This window comes from Argiope bruennichi, chromosome 6 (assembly GCF_947563725.1).
Source record: "Argiope bruennichi chromosome 6, qqArgBrue1.1, whole genome shotgun sequence".
NCBI lineage: Eukaryota > Metazoa > Arthropoda > Arachnida > Araneae > Araneidae > Argiope > Argiope bruennichi.
Window position 1 is genome coordinate 99,259,207 of NC_079156.1, and position 22,633 is coordinate 99,281,839.

The 22,633-nt window shown below is 29.7% G+C and overlaps 1 protein-coding gene across 3 annotated transcripts in view; it reads left to right on the forward strand.

Moving 5' to 3' along the window:
* Positions 1–22,633, forward strand: part of LOC129971623 (optomotor-blind protein-like) — a 149,014-nt gene that overhangs the window by 63,303 nt on the left and 63,078 nt on the right. For all 3 annotated transcript variants that reach the window (XM_056085566.1, XM_056085569.1, XM_056085567.1), the window contains exon 3: positions 8,781–9,048. In XM_056085566.1, coding sequence (XP_055941541.1) covers positions 8,781–9,048 — 268 coding nt within the window. The remainder of the gene's footprint in view (positions 1–8,780; positions 9,049–22,633) is intronic.

The window sequence follows — 22,633 nt, forward strand, 5'->3', positions numbered from 1 at the left end:
GTGTGCTTAATATGTAATTTGTATTCAAATTAGTTATTAACTTTGCTTTGAAGGATAAATATTAATATTATTTTAACAAAATGGCAGATAATATAGTGCTAACGGAGGTAATATAAATTTCAATGTCTCGCTTTCTAAAGCGACTAAAACTGAGAGTTGTAACTTTATAATACGGATTTAAATTATCTGCTTATTCAGTTGAATGCAGATGCTTGATATGTAATTTGTATTCAAATTAGTTATTAACTTTGCTTTAAAGAATAAATATTAGTGCTATTATTTTAACAAAATTGCAGATAATATAGTGCTAACGGTGATAATATAAATTTCAATGCCCAGGAAACTAAAATGACCAAAACTAATTTTGTCATTAGTAATAATTTTATATTTCGCAATGATATTCTTGAAGCTGTAATTTCATATACAGTAATTTACTATTATTATGAGAATTTTGTGCATTATATGTGCAAAATTGTGAAAGTAAATTGGATAGGTTCTATAAGAGTAATTTAACATAGAATACGCTAGAGATATCTCTAAAATGACAAATTTTTAATATATTATTGTAATTTGTAAAATTTCTGGTTATTGTAAATTATTTATTTTCTCTCTCTCTCTTTTTGCTATCTAAACTTACTGAAATTTTATTTCATTTTTTTTTTCTTATTTTCAAATTTAAAACATTTTTTAATACAGCATTAATAGCAATAAATAATTAGAACGAACAGATATTAGTTACATAATTAATAAAATTGTGATAGATATATTAATTATGAGCTAAAAATGTAACATAATTAGTCATTATATTAATGATATTGTGGGATTTTCAGCATTTTTAATAAGAGCATTTAATTAATTTTCAGCATTTTAATTTATATTTTTTTTATTAATTTTTGATTTAATAACCTTCCTTTTAGAAAGAAATCCATCATTTTTTAATGCTTGGTAAAAAGTTATCTTCCGATAAATTACAGAATTTTTGGAATTTAAATCTTTAATTATATCAAAGCAACAATTATTTAAAACTTTAAATCAGTTAAATACTTTTAGGTGATATGATTTTAAAAAATTGTTATGTTTTAAAATAAAAATAATTATCCGAAATAGAACGTGTCATCCAATTTCTGATCCAAATTAACAGTCAATCTCCGAAAAAAATAATGACATCTGTAAGGTTTAAAATAACAATCAATATCCAAAATAGAAGGTGTCATCTAATTAGGTAGTTAAATAAGTTCATAATCTTTGGGACTAATTCTATTTCCAAAGTGTTTTAATAGTTCTTTGTTTATTCAGGCTATAAATGACTGGGTTTCCCAATTTTTATTACCAATTAATTTTAAAATAATGCTTATATATCATATTTAGTTTATAAATATCTTAAACTTGTTTTCAAAATTTAACTCAGATTTCCGATTTAAGCTTAGCAACAAAAGGTATCATCATTAGACGGCTTCGAACACCACGTGTATCTTTTCTTTCTCGTCAGAGTCGCAGCTGAAGTGTGAGCTACTAATTTAGCAACAAATCTCTTAGAAAAACAGGTGTCTGTAAAATTAGACACGCAGTTAGATATAGCTTCCAGTCTCACTTGAGGTCTCAGAAACGAAGTGTCTCAAAAGAAACAAAAATTGAGGCAGGGGAAAAACAAGTATACCTAGCTCGTGTAGCATAGCTGACATTTTCGTTTCCATAGCTCTGGCACCGGTTGGCAAAACTGGCGCTATTTTTAATTGCCTGGATGAGTGAGGGCAGTTTAAGAAGCTTGTCATTAAGATGGATGAAAATGAGGCAAAAAAACCAAGCTACCATTAGTGTCAGCCATCTTTGTCCCACACGATTTTTGAGCATTCTTTAACACACGAGGTACACAAGGTGGGTACAAATTAATTATACCTATGAGAATGGTCCCCCTGAAACATCCTCCCATATTCTCTAATAAAGATCTTATCCCCTTTCATTTGTATAAAATTGTGGACCTTGAATAGGGCGGCAAATGCTTTGCATAGCATTGGTGAGTGATAGTTATGCAACATAGTTCTTTGACATGAATCTAGTATTTTTAAATCTATCGCCAAAATATGTATTAATTACGCCATTTTACTGGTCAAATAACACGAAAACTTGGCATAAAACTAGTTTTAGTACCAAAATGGCATACCGAATTTCATTTATTTAAATCATTGAGTTTATGAGTTATTGCGTTTACATGCAGGTGAAAGTATAGCTGTTTGATGATTTGGTGCAAAATTTATTATCTATATTTTAGATAGGTATTTAAATATGTGTATCAAATTTTATCCAATTAGCTTTTTGTGTTTTGCATTTATTGAGTTCACATATATAGCAGACTGAAAAACTTCTTGTGAATGGATTTCATTCAAAATATGAAAGAAATATTTTCCGAGATAATACAAATTTGATCCTAAATTCCATATACCAAATTTTATTCGTCTAATCCAAAGCGTTAGTGAGGAATCATACTCACAGACAAATTTGAAAGAAATCCCTTCAGAAATAATACAAATTTGATCCAAAATTCCATATACCAAATTTTATTCGTCTAATTCAAAGCGTTAGTGAGGAATCATGCTCACAGACAAATTTGAAAGAAATCCCTTCAGAGATAATACAAATTTGATCCTAAATTCCATATACCAAATTTTATTCGTCTAATTCAAGCGTTAGTGAGTAATCATATTCACACACAGACAGATATAGATACACAAAACAGCAAGAATGTTTCAGACTCATAGAGATAGGAAACGTGCAGATTCGAAAAAGTCTTGAATTCGAATATTTTCAAAATTACTGTACTTCCTTTATATTTCGTATACAAGAAAATAAAATAAAAATAAATAAATAAAATTAATGAAACAAATAAATAAATAATTAAAAAATAATAAGATTCAAAATTGTGATATAAACTTATCTGTTTTAGGTTGAATTAATCTATCTTTATTTTATTTTTAAAAATTGATTTTAAATTTATGATAGCAGTAATACGCATACGAAAAAATATACTTAATATCATTGTGACTTGTGTATACATAAATCCAAATAATTAAAAAAAGAAAAGTATTGTCGTAAAATGTTCTTAAAAGTTTAAATCAAAATAAGAGAAAATTGCATGAAAATAAAACTGGTACCACTGAAGAATTGCTTTTAAAAAATGTAAAACTGGTTGATATACCTTTATATACTTTTGAAGTTACCGAAGAAAAATATTAAAATATCGATTAATTTTAATTTAAAATATAATTAAAAATTTTGCGAAGAAAATCATGTTTTCTTAAACATCTACACCCAAAGAATTATCTATATTCCACATAATTATCTAATTGCCAAGGATTATCTACAACCAAAGAATTTACTGGTTCTTGTCGTAAGATCTAGACTGGAGAGCATTTTAAGCGATTATCATAATAAAAGTCACTTCATGCCCAATGCTGTATATTAATAATAAACCAACCTATAAACATTATCATTTTTAAAATGAATATTTCAAAATCATTACAGTAATATTCCCAAAACAATGGCATAGAATTATATATAAGAGAGCAATTGGATCGATAAAGAATAGTTGTTATATTGAGATTTTATATCGGTACTAATAGATATATGAGACATTATACCCCTCAGAAATAATGTAACCAGTTCGTTGTGCTAATTAGTCAGTTCAATGTTGATTGACTCTTATGAAGAGATCCTATGAAATGACACATTGACTGTACGCATTTGAAAGCTGACAATCCTAAAGCCAGGTCTGTTTAGTTTGAATTGATTAAATTATTGTAACGGAGGATAAGCTTCGTTGTAGTTGTTAAAGAACACAACTGTTATTTTTTGAATTTGGATCAAGCTCAACATAAATTGAATTCCAATGATAATATTTATCTCAATTAAATCCATGAATAATATTTTCCTTATTTTTAAGGAACAATAATTATTTCATCATTACCAATGAAATGCTTGGAGCTGCTCCATGGAGCAAGTATTTGCAGCAGAGTTAATTGCATGATTTAAGTCAATGTAGTTAGTCAATAATAAAAAGAAAATGAGCTTTTTCAAATTTAATGATTATTCTTACTTTTTTTTAAAGGAATTAATGCACTATGAATAATTTATTATGGGAATTAGGACTATAATAATAGTAGTTAATCAGCTAAAATGTATGGATTGTTTCAATTTTTCAATGTCAAGTTCTAATTTGTTTTAGAACTTTGTAGCTTGATGGTAAAACTTTGCTTTTATATCCCAAATATTGCAGATTTAAAATAGGATTCCACGATATAAGAGGACCTTCCGCATGTTAGATCCGTATTTATCGAATATCCTGTCATGGATTGGTGCAAAAATTTGGAAAGAGGATGTCGGCATTGATATTATCTTCCTCATATGACCAAGATTTAAATATGTGAAGTTTATCCTTAAGATATTTCTCAGAGCATAATTATTGTTGGAACATAAATATAATTAACTTAAATCTATTTATATTTGCTTTGCGATAGAGAACTCAAAATTATAAAACGAGGGTTGCTTCCCAAACTACATAATTACGTTTAATTGATCTATAATAAATCTGATTGACTTAAAAAAACTTGCAAAAATGTAATACCTGACGTAGAGAGTACATACCTAATAAGTAAACGTATAAATTTTTTCTTCTCTATTTTAATGATAGTTAAGCAAGTCACATTCGTATTACAATAAAATAATTCATATAGAATCTAATTTAAAGAATTCGGAAGAATGGAAAACAACACTATGTATATGTGTCGAAATAAACACTACGTAACAGAATGTGTCGAACTCAAAGAAATTAGAGGAAGACGCATTATGAATGGTAATTTTAACACAATATTACAATATCCTGGAAATTTAAAAATATTAAAAGAAATTATGGAAAAGATTTCTTGCCTTTTACCAACAGTTTGAAGATTCTTTGAATTTTTATTGGCCGTTGTTTTCTTATGCAAAAATTTGGATAGTCAATGAACATAACAGCCAGTCACAATAATCTCTGTTTTATATGACTCAATGCCTATTCCCATCCAAAATTAGAGGAAAGAGGCACAATTTGGTACAATCTGGAAGACATTTAACGAAGTGGATTTAAGTAGAGACATTTGAATCGACATTTCAAGTTAGAAATATTTTATGGAATAATTAATATTAAACAATTAGTCATATAAGAATATGGTTTAAACTTCAGAGCCTATTCCCGTAGTAGAAAGAATTAGTAGAAAAGCACAATTTGGTAGAGTCCGAAAGACGTATAACGAAGTGCCTTTAAGTAGGAGCATTTGAATCGACATTTCAAGTCAGAAATATTTTATGGAATAATTAATATTAAACAATTAGTCATATAAGAATATGGTTTAAACTTCAGAGCCTATTCCCATCCAAAATTAGAAGATTGAAGCACAATTTGGTAGAATCTGGAAGTCGTATAACGAAGTGGCTTTAAGTTGGAGCATTTGAATCGACATTTTAAGTCAGAAATATTTTATGGAAAAATTAATATTAAATAATTAGTCATATAAGAATATGATTTTAGCTTCAGCGACATTCACCACAAAAGTTAGCAGAAACAGGCACAATTTGATTGAATCTGGAAGACATCTGATGAGGTGGATTTAAGTAGAGGCAGTTTTTCGAGCAAAATAACTTCACGGAAGTTAAATCTTGTGCCAAAGCATTCTGAAAAATGCCATGGCCAAAGATGGCGCAATCGACGTGTTTTCGCTTTCTCATCGGTTTCATCAAGGGTTCTTGCAGCTCGCGAAGCTCCTTGTTTTTGATGTCGCGGCACATTAGTGAGATCTCTCTTTAGGTTTACAAATGGAGAAGGTATTTTTTGGCATTGGTGCCGCGCCGCTGTAATGTAAAAGGGAGAGATAATGCTTTCCACTTAATACCTTCGTAGCTCTAAAATACCTTCGAGATCAGGACTCATCCACAGAACCTGCAAACAAAAGGAATGAGATGGATTAATGGTGAACAAGATTCCTCCCATTGAAAACCACGAATTGCATTCACCATTAATCTGAATTAGCGGAAAGTGGCGTGAACGTGACGATGCAAACTTCACGCATTTCAGATTTCATTTTTGCATCCTTGCGTGGAAATGAAGATGGTGGATGGGTTTCATTAAAATGCGAACAAATGCTTGCTGCTTTTTTTTAAACCCTCGCATCAGTGAAGTTCTTTTATAAACCATGAAAATTCAGATGCTCATACGATTTGATGCTTGGGGCAATTAGTCTACTAAAAGAGATATTTATAGAGACAGCTCAAGTCATTTGACGATAAAGTATTTGCATTTCTTTAACATAAAAAAAATATATTTCCAGCGGAAGTGGTCTCGCTAAAACTGTCTCGCATACTCTTTAATAAAAGCGTTATCCCAGAGAATGCCTTACATGCATTGGTGCACAATATTTATGTAATATTAACTTTTGGCGTGGATTTAATATTTTTATCGAATCTACCTTGCCAATCTTGGTGAATTGTTTTGGCGTTCAATCCCTGGCATGCTTTTAATGTTATCTGAAAATATTATTTTCATTTTAAATGCGCTTTCCACAATCGATTGAAACAAAAATTTGATATAAAATTACACTTGTAGTCACAAATTTCCATACTAAATTTGATATATGTAAGTCATTGCGTTTTAGTGATCGCATTTGCACGGTTCTAAAAATATAGACCGACAGACAGTCAACCTGTAGTTGGATTTATCTTAAAATTTGACAAGTGCACTATGTATGTTAAATCTATGTACTGAATTTTATATATCTAGATCTTTATTTTGAAGTTATCGTGTTAACTTATATACAAACAACCGGACAGACGGATTTTCCGTGAATAGTTTTTACTGAATGTTTGATAGATATTTGTAAATTTGGTGTAAAAATCACATCCGAAATTTCAGCCGTCTTGCTCCAAGCGTTTCTGAGTTATCTTTGTCACAGACAGACATGCATTTTCCAAAAATTTGGTTTCTCGTGATCAGTCAAAAATTTAGAGATTCGTTAAAATTAAGTACAAATATTTTGACGATTACTATACTTCCTCTGTACTACATATACAGAAAGTAATAAGCATATTCCAACTTGCATTTCTCCAACATGTATAAGCTAGTTAATGAAATTGTTGTAACATTTATTATAATTGCATATCTGTATCGAAATCAATCGAAGTATGCTCTTCTCGTATATTTACACTCAGTGGCGTAGAGAAGGTAAGTGGCGTCCTGGCCCGCAGGCGTCATCAGCAGTTTGGAAAAGTTAAATAGATCCCAAGACATGACGTTAAACTTTCTCACCTTCACCATATTTGACTTTAAAGATTGATTAATATTGCATCTATAACACTGCTTAAGGCAATGCAAATCCCCTTGCTACCAGTCACACCACTGTTTTCATTATATGGTAAACTGTGTCTTTAGTATTGCCGTATGTTAAAGAAAATCCTATACGCACTTATAGTTCCTTTTCTTTAACTAATTGTGTTTAAACTTTGATATAAATCTAAAATTTGACTGGAAAAGCAGCATAATTAATTTCATTGGTTTGTTTGTTTTCCGATTACAACATTCATATTCACATAAATTGATAGAACTTCAGACATTTCATCCTTTGAAGGATTCCTTATAAAATGTGTCGTGGATTGACCATTTTATAAGTAAAGATTACAAAGTACTAACCAATAGTAAAAGACCATGTTCACAGATAATCATTATTAAAAAGATATGTTTTCAAAACGTGAAGAAATGCGAAGAGATGTATAAACTAGGATAATTATCAAAAAATTATCAAAATTATTGTAATTATCAAATTATCAATTTTTGATAATTACAAAACTTTTTCTTTGAATGCGAGAAAGTATATACCGTCTTTTTACAGGGGATAAAAATGTAAAAATAAGCAGGAAACGTACGATATAAGTTATAGAAAAGGAAGAAATATTTGATTTAACAGCACAGAGTCTTAATTGTGAGGACATCTTGTGAAATATTGAAGTTACCAAAATTCGCAGATGGAAGATAAATCGTCATAATTAAAATAGTTAAAAATTTCATCTTGATTTAAAATATTTAACCAAAATTTATTAAATGATTACTTTTTATTGAAATTTCTTTTTAGTTATCATTAATGCTAATTATTTTTTTTTCTTGCTTTCTAATTTTTAGGATATAGCGAGTTTTCCTGGTAGGGAAAGAGAATTATGAAAATTCTTTAGTCCCAGAAACAATTAAATTTTTTTTTAATCTATTGAAAATTTCTTCTTTAATTTTCTTCTATAAACAAAATGAATTTTTGTATAAAAAGAAGTAATAATAATAATAATAATTTATTAGCATTATCTTTTCTATTTAACTCAGTCTAATGTAAATTGTTACATAGCTCTTTTCCGCATATTATCTGGATTGGTTACATATATCCCACACATTATCTGCACTGGTTAGATATATCCCACATATTATCTTTACTGGTTACATATATCCCACATATTATCTTTACTGGTTACATATATCCCACATATTATCTGGACCAGCATATCATACATATATCGCTTATAAGTTAAGCGATATATGATATGCTGATATAATTCGGCCATACGTCATAATTAGGTTGACTGGTATATGATGCTGACACTCATATTGCAATCCCCCCCAAAAAATACTGTCTAAAATAACACAAAATTATGTTTTAATTATTTATGACGTATATACTACTACATTTACTAATATTGTTTATGATTTTTCTACGCAGGCGAATGTTCCCAGCTTTCAAAGTTCGAGTCAGTGGTCTAGACAAGAAGGCCAAATATATTCTGTTGATGGACATTGTTGCTGCAGACGATTGTCGTTATAAGTTCCATAACAGCAGGTGGGTCGTGGCCGGCAAGGCAGACCCAGAAATGCCCAAAAGAATGTACATACACCCAGACTCCCCATCCACTGGAGAACAGTGGATGCAAAAAGTGGTCTCCTTTCATAAATTGAAACTGACCAACAACATATCCGACAAACATGGATTTGTAAGTATATGATTATTGTCTATTGCTTTTTTTTTCTATCCGAATATCATCTTGTTGGATTTTATTGAAAAAAAATCAGTAATTTTTAAAAATTCTTCATATTAGTAAACATTGAAAAGAATTGATTTGACTTAAATAATTTAATCAACAAAACTAATAAATAAATTAACTAACAAATAATTGAATTACACATTCTATTTGGCAAAACTTTTCATTTGGATTTTTAGTTCTAATGGTGGACGATTCTGAATTCCATTATAAAATTTATGAAATAGCTTTGTTTGGGTTGGTTGGTTGGTTTGGTTTTTTCGGTTTTACTAGCGCAAGAGCCATTCTTGGCTAAACTTCGCCAAACTTTAGTTGGATGGTTTTATTTGGGACAAAGAACTTTCAGAAGTACAACTTATGGAATTTTGGTACATAATTTTATATTTCATCTTTTTTAATCTTTTAGATGCAGAGCCTGTCGTTGAATAGCCATATCAACCTTCATTCTCTGCGCTTTTATGACTTTTTTCTGAAAATCTTATTTGTTAAACCAAAAGTTTTGCACAGTATATGCAGATTTGATTCTAGTAAAGCCAAACACAAAAGTTTTCACAGTTCAAATCATTACAAAGTAAACCAAAAAAAGAAATTTCTCAATCTTTTAAATCACTGGTTTTCATAACCATTTCTCAAAACTGAATATTTCGTTTTTTTAGATTCGTTTTTAAGCAATAAATAAATAAATAAAAAAATAAATAAAAGAATAAACAAATGAAGAATAAAGAATAATAAAAAAAAAGTCATCTGATCACAACTGAAACTTCAGCATATTTTAAGTGGAATTTTGAGTCTATAAACTGTATCAGCCTTAAACTCAGTCATTAAGTCAATTTATTCTTAATTCATAAATATTGAGTTAAATACTAATCATAAGTAATCAGAATGGTAATCATAAATTTTCTTGTAATGATTGAATGTTTTGTCAGATCCTTGTTTTCATCCCTAAATGAAAAATACTGATACTTCATATGTAATTAACATAAAACTAAGATTATAAGATTAAAAAAAGCGGTTGAATGCTTTTTACAAAGACTGCTTCTGACACTTACACATTTATATAAAACATTTATTTTAACAAAAGATATTTATACAAAACATTTATTTTAACAAAGACATTTATACAAGACTTACAACAAAGATTGCTCCGATGGCGATAATATAACTTTTAAATAATCTTTTTTATTTTAATAAAAATAATTGTACTTTTTTTTTGTTTGATTTTGAGAGTCACTTCCTCAAACTCATTCACAATGAAATGAACTAAAATAGTTTTTTCCAAAACCTTATATACATGTAACTTTCTTTAAAGAACAGATTTAACTGTTTGTAACATGGTTGTTCCATGTACCCTTCGATTATCATTTTTATTACCTATAGCAAAGATTGCCCTGATGGTGATAATATAACTTTTAAAAAAGTTTTTTTTTATTTTAACGAGGATAATTCTACATTTTTTTTACTTGATTTTGAAAGGCATTTCCTCAAATTCATTCACAATAAAATGAATTATTATTTTTTTTTTCAAAATCCTTATATTTTTTACATGTAACTTTCTTAAAAAAAAAAAAGAATTAATTGTTTGTAACATGGTTGTTCCATGCATCCTTCAATTATCATTTTCATTACTTATGACAGAGATTACTCTAATGGTGATAATATAACTTTTAAAATAGTCTTTTCATTTTAACACAGATAATTCTACATTTTTTTACTTGATTTTGAGAGGCATTTCCTTAAACACATAACAGTTTTTTCAAAATCCTTATATATATATTTTTTTACATTCAACTTTCTTTAAAAAAAAAGATTTAACAGTTTGTAACATGGTTGTTCCACGGATCCTTCAATTACCATTTTCATCTTCCAAAGAGTAAGTGGAGAATGTCTTCCCGCCACCACTTTCCCGCCTTTCCGACGTCCATTCACACTTTGTTTCACACCCGCTACATCTTTCATTTTCATACATATCCGATTTTAAGTACTGCGCTGTATTTAATACGTCACTTCACGTCCTCATCATTCTCCTTGACGGGCTCACGTCGCTTTTGAAGTGAAGAAAAGTCGTTAATCGTTAGTTTTCAAGTGTACTTGATATTACGTTCTTTTTTTAATAACGGTCTGATGTGGGAAATTTTAAAATGGTATCCACTGCTACAGCATTGTTTGGAGCTACTGTAGCAGAATTCCTTGAAGAGTTCGGGCAAATCATGGATTGATCATAATCTTGTTTTAAGTGGCGAAATGGGTGATGCATTTTGCACGACGAATTTCTTTAGTCGAGCAGAATTATAGTGTTAAAATTCTAGTGCTGTTTGCAGTAAAGCGAGTTTCTATTTTTGGTTTTAATAATTCAAATAAATTCATTCTGTAAAGTTGCGATAAATTCTATTTATAAATTATTATCCTTTGAATTTAAAATTTTGTATTTTGAATTTAATATCGTTATGTTTTGAACGTCAAATTATGAATTTTTAATTTGACTGTTTTATAATCTTAAAACATACGAAATAAAATCAGTTGGCAAGTTTTGAACTGATCATGAATAATTTTATTTTATGTGGCGAGATGTAGATGTATTTTGGACAAAGAATTCTTCTTCATTAGCTTAGAATTTTAAGTGTTAAAATTCTTGTCCCGGTTTTCTCAGTACGGGGTAAAGTTATCTTTGTTTTCAACAATTTAAATCCTTTCTCGAGAATTGTAATAAGTTCTATATTTTAGTTATTATATTTTGGATTTAAAACTTTTGAAATTTGATTTTGAAATACGTTAATATATATGAATTTTAAATTATTATATGTTGAATCTTATATTGATAGCAATTTTATTAGAAGCCTCGTGGCGTAGTGGTAGTGTCTCGCGCTCCCAACGTTGTTCGAGGTTCGATCCTCGGTCAGGGAAAGGTCGACTAGGCCTTTTATTCCTTCAGTGAGTCGATAAACGGAGGACCAAGCATGCTTGGAAACTAAACACTGTGAATTCTGCTTTTGGCTGACCACCTAACCGGGACATATGCATTTCACCCCAGGGCCCTCGGTCAATGAAGCAAATAGGGGCACTGTAGATCTTGGTCCACATAGGCTGTCGTGACACTGAGTTTGGTTTGGCAATTTTATTAAAAAACAAATCCCATTAATAAAAATTATTACAATAGAATTTTTTTAATTCTAAATTAGTATTTAATTTTGACATTTTTTTAAGTATTAAAAAATATAATTTTTTATTTTATATCCAATTATTAATTTAAAAAACAAACATAAATTGAATATTTCATTTAGAATAAAATGACTGAGTCACAGGACGGAAACATCACTGAATGTTTTATTTTATATAATATATTTTGCATTGAAAAGACTGCGCAACTAGATGCCAATTCGAAATATATTTATTTGACAGATCTCTAATAAGGAAAAAATTAGATGTTTAGCAGATTTTATTTGTTACCATCCTCCAGATGATATTCGATGTTAAGCTTCCATTTTGTACTGAGAGGTCTTGGATGCTATTGTTACTATTTCCTTTAATAAGTGGGCTGTTTGTTAAACATTGCTATAATGAATAAATAGGGTATTAGTTTCAATTTTCGATGGATCATAAACAAAAGAAGAAAGTAGAGAACAAAATTTACTTCCAAAATTGTGTATAAATGTAATTACTTTTTAGCACAGTCATTTTAAAGATTCAGGCATTTATCATATCGGTCGATGAGGTATTCTATCCCTTCCTCGAAGAACGTTGCCACCAGTCATATGAGATGGGCTTTAGTCGTTCATTTGAAACTCCTCATTAGTCTGGAAACTTTGGCCTCCTCCAATTTAGAAGACGGATGAAAACCATTCGGCTTTATACAGCGTTCTCGATTAAAGTGAAGCAAGTCTGTTGCAACAGATCTTGTTCAACATGTTGATCAAGTGATTCGAAAGAATCGAATCTCAGGCAACGAATTAGCCGATGCCATATCATTTGCGACTCTGGAGGCCGAATGTTGAAAAAATGTCTGATTCATATTCCTTACTTACAAAAAAACACGTTAAGGTATACGTTGCCTACTCATATCACAAATGAGGAAGACGTTCTGCGAAAAGGGATGGGAAGCCTGGTTCACCGATACGATAAATGTCTGAAACTTCACAGCAATTATGTCGGAAAATAATCATGTCTGTACATAGATTATGGCAATCAATTCATTTTGTTGTCTACTGGTCTTCCTTTTAAAGGTCCATTATGGGTACTGGTCCTGAAGATTTTTTTGAACTTTTGTTGGCCGTTGTCCTTTTATACGAAAGCTGGATAGTTAATGAGCATAACAGCCAATCACAATAATCCTTGTTTATACGGCTTAGTTTTGTAGTAAAGGGATGGCTGGCTAGCGATTTTAGTGATTTTATTTTCTTATTACTGTATGGTAAAAACTTCATTAAATCGTCAAAACATTTAGTAGTTAATACCGCTATGCAACATATTTAAGTAGAGATATTTCCTCTAAAAAGTCGTAATAGACTCTGATACTTTGTAATGATTAAATTGACATTTTTTTACGGTATATTCTTTTTCTTTATTCTCACCTTCAAGCGTAAAAGAAAAAGAGTGCACTTAAAATGTGTGCGCATCAATCTTCAGAAACACATTTCACACTTTCTCTCTTGAAGACTGATTTCGGGCCCTTTGAAATAAAATAGCCATTGATTATCTCAAATGTTTCTCGAGTCACCTATTCGTTGTTATCGTTGTTGATCAAGCGTGACATTGGCAGTTTGAAGGTAGACGGCGTCATAGGTCAGGCGTATCTTCGCTCCTCGTCGCTAAAGGAAGGAAAACTTCCTTTTCTTCAAGTTCTTTAAGTAAAAGAATGTGTAGTTGCTACAATTTAGAATTAATTAGAGTGATATATACCAGTTATTTACTTTACAATTCTACAATTTTCAGTTTACCAATTTAGGTTTTTTTGAGATCCAATTTTACTTTAGTCTGATATTGGTAGTGAGTTTTAATGTAGTTTGTATTAAGTTTATAGAATGCGTTTTAGCTTGGTATTTTAATGACAATTTTAGAAACTATTGACAAACAAAGCGTTTCTAACGGCTTTTTTAAAATTTGGATCGTAAAATATTACCTTAAAAATATTGTCACGTAGATACTTTAGAGTGGAACGTAATGACACACACAAGAAGTGGAGCTAAACCAATTTATTAATGCAACTCTGAACTGAGAACACAGTGACTGACAAATCTTCTGCTTTTATACTAGCAGGGAAAGTTCCAGAATACTTTTCTGGAGACAGTAAGAAAAGTACAGAACACTTGTCTGGTAAACTAAAGAAATGTCCAGAATCTTCTGGAACATGAAATAAGGGGAAACATAAAATCAAGGAATTAAATATTTACACAGAATGGGAATCGCATTGTCGCTAGCGGGATTCGAACTTACAATCTCTTGATTATGAGACGAGTGTTATGACCATTCGGACTTGGATAATCGACAGCCTCTTTTCAATGCAGCAATATTAATAATAATCGACCATTTCCCTAGTAGCACACAAATACTATACAATATTGTATGACATTGATCAATAATCGCAATATTGTATAATATTGTATGACATTGATCAATAATCGCAATATTGTATAATATTGTATGACATTGATCAATAATCGCAATATTGTATAATATTGTATGACATTGATCAATAATCGCAATATTGTATAATATTGTATGACATTGATCAATAATCGCAATATTGTATAATATTGTATGACATTGATCAATAATCGCAATATTGTATAATATTGTATGACATTGATCAATAATCGCAATATTGTATAATATTGTATGACATTGATCAATAATCGCAATATTGTATAATATTGTATGACATTGATCAATAATCGCAATATTGTATAATATTGTATGACATTGATCAATAATCGCAATATTGTATAATATTGTATGACATTGATCAATAATCGCAATATTGTATAATATTGTATGACATTGATCAATAATCGCAATATTGTATAATATTGTTTAATATATATAATCGCACAATATTGTGCAAACAGGCTGTACTACCTGGGAATTGCGCTTTTTTTTTTCTCGCAAGAAATCATTGACTTAATTTTAATCGAAAACTGAAGAATAATTGATTTTAACAAATACATAAATAAAATTTAAAATATAAAAAAATAATGAAACATTGATATATCACATGGGTCTCCTGTTACAAAATATCTACTTTGGGGAATTAATTTTATTTGTAAAGATGGAAATTCAAAACTTTAAATACTTTTTTTTTTAATTCACATACACATTCTACAGTCAAAAATTTCAGATTAACTAAATTGCGAATGATTTAGAGTAGTTAAAATGCCAAATGCAAGAATGAGTTTTCTATAATATTTTGTACTTTCTCAATAATCTTATAAAACAATAAAATATATAATAAAATTATTTATTTCGTTAATTTTTCTAAAAGAACCTTACTTTATCCCAAATATGGAAGCAACGAATGTCTGAAAAATTAGAGAATTCAATTTCATTTACCCGCAATCTGAGAAAAATTGCCCTGTTAAGAAGAAAACCACTTTTTTTTTTTTTTTTTTTCATACCCCAAGATCACTTCACTGAAACTCAAAAGTATAATTGGACATCAAGGTTAGTTTCCAAAACCCACAAACACACCTACCAAACGCAAGAGGAAAGCAGAATGAGAAAGAAAAAAAAAAGAAGAAAAATCCGCACACCCCTAAGGCCGTATTTTTTTCTCTGCTCCTTAAACAGAACGCCTTATTGTGCTCCACCCCCCTCGCCTCCCCTTACCTTTCGAGAAACTTTTTTTTCCTTCCGCCTTATAGCTTAGGTGGTACTTGACCCTCGACCAGTGAACCCCCCCCCCTCCCCTTTTTATAAAAGACTATTATCGGAGACAATGATGCTTTGCGTTTACTCCTTCTGACTACTCTACCCTTCTTCTAAATAATTGCCAACCCCTGTGTTTTAAGTGTCTGGTTGCCACATGTAAATACTGCATGCAAAATTCGATGGAAGAAAAAAAAAATTGGTGGAAGGGAGGTCAGCATGAATGGGAAAGAGTGTCTATCCCAACTCTGAACTCCGTGATTGTTTTTTATGCTAAATTGGCCGTAGTGGCTGAGTTAATTGGGATATTACATCACACGGAATTGCCTCTAATTGATTTCGTGTGAGCTGGAACTCATGATGGTAAAGAAAATAGCATGACAAGAGTTGGTGCGGTGATTTATGAAACCGTATGCAAGCGGGGCTCCGGAAAGTTTATCTTCACGGTTTTTATTTTATTAACTTGCTAATTTCGGAATATTAAAACCGTTCACTTGGAGAGTGGATAGGTAAATAAACGACCTTCAGTGTCTTTTTTTTTGTGTTGTTTTATTTCATTCCTGTTCCGTCTGGAGCCTTGGAGACATTGACCATTGGAGTGATACTTAAATTCTGAATCTAGATGCTTTCTTTTTTATTATTATTATTTCTTTAAATGGCATTTTAGAGTTAATAGTTATTTATGCTCGATTTTTTTTTAAATGTCCATCTGTATTTAGTGCAAGCAATAGTAAGCATTTACAGCTTGAATTAAGCAGTTATGAAAAATGCATTAGAGTCTCAAAAATTAAAAGGACTAAAGAAAAAAAAAATCGATCCCCCATTTTTTTTTAATTTTATGGTAGTTATACTTTGAAAGAAAACTTTTTATTAAGTTGGATTTAGTAGTTAACTTAATTAAAATATTAAATGACATAGAATTGCCTTTATTTTGTATCACTGCCTGGTGATTGATGGTGGCAAAGATGATGTAAGGCAAGAGACATTGCTGTGACTTTTTTTAACCTATGCAAATTGGATTTTAGTATATTTATCTTCAAGAGTTTCATTTTATTATCTTGTAATGTTTTTAATATTAAAATTATTTGCTTAGAAAGCAGGAATAGATAAATAAATATCCTTTAACAATTCTCGTGGGGTATATTTGATTTTTTCATGTTTCGTTTCTGTATATCAACAAATTTCTAAGAAATTTTTGTTCATCTTTCGTTTATTTGAATCTTGGTAGAAATTGAATCATTTATTGTAGTAAGAAATTATATTGAAATTGGAGGTGGTTATATAATTGCATTTCCAATTTCACTTATTACTATATAACTGTATTTTAGCTTCGTTCTTGTTTCTTTTAGATATCCAACAAATTTCTGAGAACTTTTTGTTCCATTATTTTTATTTGAATCTTGGCAGAAATTGAATCATTTATTGTAGTAAGAAATTATATTGAATTAGAAGTGGTTAGGTAACTGGATTTCCAATTTCACTTATTACTATATAACTGTACTCAAGCACGATTGCTGAAAAAAGTAAATTTGTACATTATAAATTATCTAATTTGCAACAAGTTGTAAATGGTTCGATTTTGATTGGCAAAAAACCCTCATTTCTGAGAAATTATCAAATTGAACCAGAAATTAGAAAAATAGTTAATTTTCTAATTTATTATGAGGTTGAATTTCGTACCAATCAAATGATTTGATAGTTTCTTAAATTTTTGTGGTTCTTTAAATGAACTTGTGATTGCTTGAAATTCATTTATTTTTCGAAAGTAAATATTATGCATAAATGCTCTTAATCTATTTTTCAGAAAAAATATGATTTCTCTTTCACATTCAATGTAATCGTAGAAACAGAAAGATTAAAGAGATAATTTTTCGATCTACCATTAAATATCAGCTTGTCAGTAAAGATTATGTTTAATTTCATTTCTCGAAATGAAGATTGAACAGTCGTCAAATTACAAAAAAATGACCGAATTGTGTTTTAAACTTACATGTAAAATAGAAAGCATATTTACATTTCAGTTGGTCAATAAAATTGATTGAAAGAATCGGTAATTTTAAGTTAGCTTGAAATTAATGAAAAAGGAAAAAGGCTCATTCATATATTAATAAAATATTATTCAAAATAATATGGTTGTTAAATAAAAAAAAAACTTATTACCTTTCCTGAAACAGAGAACTCATTAATTAGCTATAATTTTCTTTTCTGGTTGTCACTATTACTGTGTAGTATATAACAATAGTAGAAAGTATATAACAATCTATTTACTTTGATGTGGCTTTGTGAAAGATTAGAGAATTCTAAACAATTTATGTATTATTCTATTTTCTTTATTTGTATCCAAACTTGCTTGTTTATTTATAAGATTTATTTATTATTATTCATTCATTATAATAATATTATAATATATTTCAAATTATTGATGGCATTGAAACTATAGATTCCGTTATTAGTCAATCATAATCCGAAACAAAAGAGGTTTACCTTAAATAACGCCTACTATATTTAAAACTATTTAAACATTGCATTTCCTTGTTCTGAATCATGCTTTTTGATTTGAGTTTTGATTCCAAATTTTAGAATGATATTACACTATATTTGGTACTGATTGGACTGTAGATTCTGATTGGCAATGTTTGAAATGAAATTCTAAAAGGATTCATTTGGTGAATGTATAAATATTTTGTAATTCTTTACCGTCTAAGTAATTTTAGTGTCTGACTTTTATTTTCTGCCTATAATTATCAATGATCAGATTGTATTCTGAATAATTATGTTTGTATTTATCAAATAAAAGAAGACTCTTAAAACTGCAACATTTTCGTCTCCTTACCTTGAATAACTATAGACGCGCTTATTTTACATCTATGTCATGTCTTCTAAATGAACCTCTTTGGCAGAATAAATATTACAATTCTGAATTTTCATTACTTTTTTTATTATTAAATTATTACAATATATTTTTTACTTTTTTGGCTAACTTCTAAGGCTTTTTTTGGCTCCTTATCTAGAAATGAGCACGATGTTATCTCATGTTTCAGGCTATTGATGCTTACAGGAACTGATGTTTGTAGGTTCTGGGAATTAAGCAGCCAATGTCTGAGACAAAGAAATGACTTTAAATAACATTTAATATATGCAAACTAATTCTAGAATTGCATTTCCTTATTGTGGATTGGCATTTTAATGATTTATATGCAAAGCCTCTATTTACTTTCTTGTCCAAGCGTTGCAACCACGTTAAACAATGTCCCAAGTCACTGATGCTCGAGACTAGCCATGACAATTCAGGGAATCATTTAAATAGCCCTATTGAATTAATTTGATTGATATTTTAATGGTTTATATGCAAATTTTCTCTGATTTTCAGTTCAAGCATTGCAGACGCGTTAAGCCACTGATGCTCAAAATTGTTCCCTGACGATGCAAACAATCTTTCAAAATGACGCCACCTTCTCATTGTAGTTTTGAATTAAACTTTTCCTATTAGTTACACCAGAGGTATATTATGTCTACCAGTGAATAGACATCTTACAGAACTAAAGGCCACCGCTCGAGTTAATAGTTTCTTTTCTCTTTTTGTGTTATTATATTACCAAAATATCTTTTATGCTTATTTGTTTTTTATTCGAAACTATAAAGAACAACAGATTGCGACGGCTGGCTTAACAAAAACGTTTTCCACATAGCTGTGTCATGCCTGGTTATGTTAAGCTTCCCCGCCCAGAACGGGAAATGAGGCTTGTGTAATGACCAAAACAGCGAGCCTCATTTGCTCGGACAACCTTCCAATTGTTGATTCACCCAAGCGTACGACGCGGTGCTATTACTCTTTGTAATTTATCTATTTGTGAATTACAGCCTGGATGAAGGCTTACTCGTCAGTGTTCTCCCCTTTGTGGTTGGTAATGGCATTGTTTCGAATCTGCGATTTTTTTATTCTTCTTCCATCTAAAATAGTTCTTTTGCTTGCTTACTTCCTTGTACCATTGCCACTTACAGAATTCAAATAACTGCACAACAAAAAGAAAATAGTTCTGTTCGTATTCATTTTTTCCCCCTACCTTTTTCTGTCGGCTCACGTTTCAGTTGGGTGCTGATGTTACGAAGAATCTTTTTTTTTTATTTTTTTTTTTATGAATTTGTTTCTATCTATCTGCCCCGTGGTTCTGTAATCTGAATTTGCAAACTGAACTGGGATTAGAAGTTTGATAACTTTTGAACTTCTGAATTTTGTTGCTTTGTTCCAAGCTTGAGGGTAATTTTTTTATCATTATTTTCTCATGTTATGGAAATGACTTTTTTTTCGTAGAGCTTCTTCCTTTTATTTTTAGTAGCTTTATTCTAATCATTCTTTTTGATCCTAATCTACTTTAGATACATATATTGATAAGAAACAACTTCTTCCTACATCAATTTTAAAATTTTAAAAAAAATTCTAATACAACATTTTGCTATTTATTAGGTTCATTATATTAACATCCTTTTCGAAGCAATACGGAGGTTAATTTTGTACGGATCTCGCATTGAGATAACACCTTGTCTGGCGCTCCTTGTACAAGCTTCAGTATCACACCACTGGTAGGTTGTTTGGCCCACGGCATGAAATTTAGAGCGCAGTGGGCCAACATATTTGAAGATTCCATAGTGAATCCTATCTGGTTAGAAATACTTTAGCCTCGAAGCCGAAACTTTAGTATCAGGTTTAACCCGCTGTCTCTCAAGGTATTTTAAGCTTTATAGCAAATTATTCTATAATAAAGCATTTTTTTTTTTTTCCGTTAGCACATTTTATAACATCCAATTTAAAATGAATAAGCTGCTGAAAGAACTTTAATAGCAACTGAAATTAGCCATATAAAATTAACTTGTTATTAATTTTTTTTGTCTTTCACTATTAAGTTTTTATAGTATTTACTTGTATTTAACTATTAAATTTTTAAAAATTAATTTTTATCAAAAGTGTTTATCTACAAGCTGTTAAGTCAAAATAAAATGTACGATGCTAGATTTTAAGAGCTAATTTTAATAGATAAATCATTAGAAAATACATCTTAAAAGTTATTAAAATATTTTATTCTCAAATTATCAAAACATTATTTAAAATTACGTCTTATCAATTATGAAATGTAGTGGGCATTATATAAACTAAATTAATCAGAGATTTTGATTTACCAGCCTTGAAGTCATATTGGCATTACTTAAAAATCAGTTTATTAAAAATGATATTATACAATAAAAATATTTAAAAAATTATAATTCACCATCTGTGAAATCAGTTTGGCATCCTGTAAAATATATTTATCAAAACTTTTGATTCGCTAACTACAAAATCGTGTTGATTTCGTGCAAAATAAGCTTGCCAAAGAAATTTTACTCACTAAATGTGAAATTATTTTAAAGTATCATAAAAACGGACATTTTAAAATTTTAATTTTGTTGGTTAAACTATTAAATATTCTAATTAACTATTAAATTTCTAAAATATGGAATGAGATAGACAAGGGGCTTCGAAACACCCCTTGATAAAAAAAAAAATACCCCGATTTCTTCAACCCATATGTAGAAGAGTGGAACGTTTTCCATTCTTTGTTATAAGGTACCACGAACGTGAAAGGGAAAAAAAAAATGTGACGAATCTGTTTGAGATGATGTTGTAGGTGGGAAATACTGTGTAGTCAGTTTCAGGGGGTGCAGAAAGCTGACTTGCACACTTTTTCTTCACAATTCAATATACCCCTCATTTGATAGCTTCTTTCAGTTTTTTTCACCAATTCCTGTCACGCCTTTAAAGGACTGCTGTTTCTGATTTGTGTGACAGAAAGACCGTTTCATCACTTTTCAAGTAGCACTTTACAACCCTCTTCTTTTCCCTTTTTTCTAGGACAGTGTCATTGTACAGTGTCTGCTGTCCTGTAGTAACTGGTAGAGTTTAACTACCTTCTCTATCTTCTACTATATATAATTCTATATTGTTGATATTTAAAATCAGTAAAAAATAACTCATGTTCTCATAAATATATGTTATTGAAAGAGATTTGTCGCTGAGTAAGGAAATAAATGGGAATTTTTTGAGCCATAGAACATATCAAACCGAGCCTTTATAAAGACATTTTGATATATATACATATATCAAACCGAGCCTTTAGAAAGACATTTTGATATATATACATATATCAAACCGAGCCTTTATAAAGACATTTTGATATATATACATATATCAAACCGAGCCTTTATAAAGACATTTTGATATATATACATATATCAAACCGAGCCTTTATAAAGAAATTTTGATATATATACATATATCAAACCGAGCCTTTATAAAGACATTTTGATATATATACATATATCAAACCGAGCCTTTATAAAGACATTCTGATATATATACACATATGCTTATTAGTGTAAATGTTTGTTTCCAGAAACGTTTTAAAGGTTATAATGGTTGAATAAACAATTATTTATTACTTCTTTTATAACGAAAAATAGTGAGAATTTAAATTTTCTTTTATTAGTTTTGTGAAGCAGGACTATGTTTCTTGAGATAATTATGCAATACTTAATAGCAACAATAATAGTTGGAAAACTTTTACAATAGATAATTTAAAATTAATTTTGTTACAGCATTATAATGAAACTACTTAACATTATGAATTTTTATATGTAATATACTAAATTA